The 3,338-nt window shown below is 40.3% G+C and overlaps 1 protein-coding gene across 1 annotated transcript in view; it reads right to left on the reverse strand.

The window, feature by feature from the left end:
• cog3 (component of oligomeric golgi complex 3) overlaps positions 1–3,022 on the reverse strand; it is a 23,779-nt gene extending 20,757 nt beyond the window's left edge. The window contains exons 1-3 of the mRNA XM_015386432.1: positions 2,811–3,022; positions 2,406–2,552; positions 2,261–2,322 (exon numbers count right to left, since the gene is read on the reverse strand). Coding sequence (XP_015241918.1) covers positions 2,261–2,322; positions 2,406–2,552; positions 2,811–2,978 — 377 coding nt within the window. The 5' untranslated portion in view covers positions 2,979–3,022. The remainder of the gene's footprint in view (positions 1–2,260; positions 2,323–2,405; positions 2,553–2,810) is intronic.
• Positions 3,023–3,338: the final 316 nt, after the last annotated feature.

A 3,338-nucleotide genomic window follows, 5' to 3' on the forward strand; every position in this document is an offset into this window, starting at 1 on the left:
TTACCCTTATTATGTAAATACGCGTGGATGTTATGTTATTTTTACTTTTTTCTTATCTTATTTTGTTGTGACCGTCACTATGTGTAAAGCTGCTGCTACACTGCAATTTCCCAGCTTGGGATAAATAAAGTACATCTATCTATCTATCTATCTATCTATTTATTCTAACTATTGACTTTCAGTGATGCAGACAAATAGGTCTGTAACCGAGGACTAATAATAATAATAATTGAACTTCATTAATCGCACACTGGAGAAATGTACCTGTGCGTTTAACCCATCCCCTTGTGCAGCAGAGGGCTGCCATTGTGTTGGACCTGGAAGCACTGTTGAGTCTGTGCTCAGGGACACAGAACACAGACTGTGGCGATCGAACCGAGTACTTGCAACCTTCTCAGAGGACAAGTGCACTTCTCTAACCACTAGTTGAACACTTCTAGACTGTTCCTCCTGATTGCTGGTCTAAATCAAAACCGGCAACATTCTGATATACAACGAGAGTAGTGAGAGTAAACCTGAACAGTGCGGTTCTGTGTACTAGTAAAAGGTACCAAGTACTAAGATGATCTGGTTACAAAATATGGCACTAAAAACATTGCCACATTTTGTGTGCCACCAACTTCAACATGCAGTCACTGATCTGAGGCAGGTGCGCAGCTCACACAGGCACACTCGCTCAGTACGTATCTGGTGCTCAACTCTGACCAACTCTGCTCTGCAAGTAATGCTCACTCATGATCCCACTTCTGCGCTAGCGCTCGGTCCCAAGGGTGCGCCTCTTCCTGCTGGATTATTCAACATTAGCTTTGTGCTCAACTGTTTCTTGGAGACTCAGCAACATCTCTGCATTAACTTAATGAAATCTATGCAACTGAACAAAACAAACAGCCAACTGTAAAAATGCTTTTGTTTAAGTTTCAGGATTAAGGTGCGCAAAACTTAAAGGGGAACATAGTTTTTTTTTGTTTTGTTTTTTTTACATTGGCCCCTTGATTTTACATTATTACATCATGTTCTACTCACCCATATTAGTTTTTTGTCATTTGGAGCTGTTCTGAAGATATACCGTTAGGTTATATCCAAGTAACGTCTTCCTATGGGCAACGAGTTGAAGGCACAAACTAAACTGTTCATAACTTATCATTTATAGTACGCCAGCATTCATAACATGTAGGCGAATCACTGTCCCCCAGACGTCCGCGGTTATATTTTTTCTATTTATATTCTTTAAAAACAAAACGGAGTGTGTATGACGTCCTCTGCGCGCGCCGGATACCATTCATTCATCCTGTCCGCTGAACTGCTGCTAGTTTTACTCACATGCCTGGAAGATGTCTAGTGCTACTACCACAGATGATCTCGCTCTTGAAATGGAATTGTAGGAATCAGAGTAGCTCGCCGAATGAATAGAAGGGGTAGAGCGTAGCCACCTGTGGACCGGGCTGCCTGTCACAACTCCAGTCCGGCGCGTGGATGACGTCATACACACTCCGCTTTATTTTAAAAAGAAATATAAATATAAAAAATATAACCGAGGATGTCTGGGGGACATTTAGTTTGTGCCTTCAACTCGTTGCCCATAGGAAGACATTACTTGGATTATAAAACCAAATATCTTCGGAACAGCTCCAAATGACACAAAACTAATATGGGTGAGTAGAACATGATGTAATAACGTAAAATCAAGGGGCCAATGTAAAAAACTGGTGTTCCCCTTTAAATTTGTCCATAAGAAGCCCTGTTATATCCAGAATAAATATTTATTTATTGTCAACAAGTTATCTCTCGTAGTTTCTCTTTTTCAATCTGTTTAGATAGATTTAAATGTCACAGACATTTCTCTCTGTTTCCTTTGAATATTTTAACCTTTGAGTTTTCAGTTTTTTTAGATGAAGTTCTTATTTTCAATATGGCAGTCCTAGAGGTTCTCTGTGTAATTTGCATTATCAAACCATTACAGTATGAGGTGATTAAAAAAAAAAATGTATGTGTCAGTAATGTAGCCTGCATCCATCCTAGTGTTAATGTGTGGCTGAATGACAGAATGTAGAGTAAAGCGCCATATAAGTAAAGGGGATTTATAATTTAGCACAAACAAGGATTTAAAACCACTTTCATCCCTGCTAATAAATAAAGCCAGACGGTATGTATGTGATTATATATATAGTATTATAGAGAACAATATTTTTTCTTTACATTAGATGTGTATTATTACAGAACATAACAAAATAAACAGTAATAATGGGGGATGTTTCAGAACCTGTACTTTGCGCTCTCATCCAAGTCCATGTGTGTCTGTAACTTGGCAAACCAGGAAAAGAACTGGAAAGAAAAACAGAGCCGTATTACACCCAATTACAACGCAAACAGTGTTTAACAAGCTTCATTCAAGTGGCTAACCCTACCTGCTGTGCTGTTTCTATTCTGTCATTTTCCATTTCGAGGAGTCGAAAACCTTGGAGCAGGACGTCCTCTGTGGAAGCAGGCACTGTTGCTGTGAACGGGGACTGCAAGGACCGAGATGACAGACTGCAGAGATCCTCGATGGGCAGCTACAAAACAAAACAGTCCTCAATGACAAGGTTTCAGCTAACTGTAAGCATAGCACGATGCTAAACAAATACAAGGCTACTAGCTAGACTGAACTAAGATAAGGTCGCCTGAATACAGCATTTGCATAGCAGATATCACATTTCTTGGACATAGAGGAGGAGATTAATTCATTAAGCATAAAGGGTACTTCTCCAACATATGAAAATGAAGTTAGCATCAGTGTTAGCCAGCTAGCTTTGTACAGGATCTTCTCTCACCTCCGAGGGAACAGAGAGCGTTTCGGCTGCAGCTCGGATCTCCAGGACAGAGTCCATTTGCTTCTCCGTCAGAGGGGCCGTGGCATCTATACGGCGGTCCCATAAAGACAATTTCTCCCGAGTTTCCTTATCTGTTAGATCCAGCAGGGACAGATCTGTGGACGCCATCGTCACTGAGCTGAGCACCAACGTCAGCAGCTGCAGCAACAAACAGGTTCCTGTTCCGGGATTGTAGGCGGGGCTTGGCGAGCGGCTGAGCCAATAGGAATCGGGAATTTGTGCTTCCGTTCAGTCGGTAAATAACCTGGTTGGAAGTTTTTTTTTTGTTTGTTTGTTTGTTGTTGTTGTTGTTGTTTTACTGAACAAAACACATTATTTTACAATTTTAATTAGGAATCTCCACTTTGCTTTCTTACAAAAAATAAGAGAAGATAACAGTTATATACAGGAGATCAACTTAACTTGTGCAAGGCAACGGAAATAAATAAATAAATAAACAGGCAGCAATATAACAACCAATGGAAACAT

Source organism: Cyprinodon variegatus, unplaced genomic scaffold (assembly GCF_000732505.1).
Source record: "Cyprinodon variegatus isolate N-32 unplaced genomic scaffold, C_variegatus-1.0 Scaffold368, whole genome shotgun sequence".
NCBI lineage: Eukaryota > Metazoa > Chordata > Actinopteri > Cyprinodontiformes > Cyprinodontidae > Cyprinodon > Cyprinodon variegatus.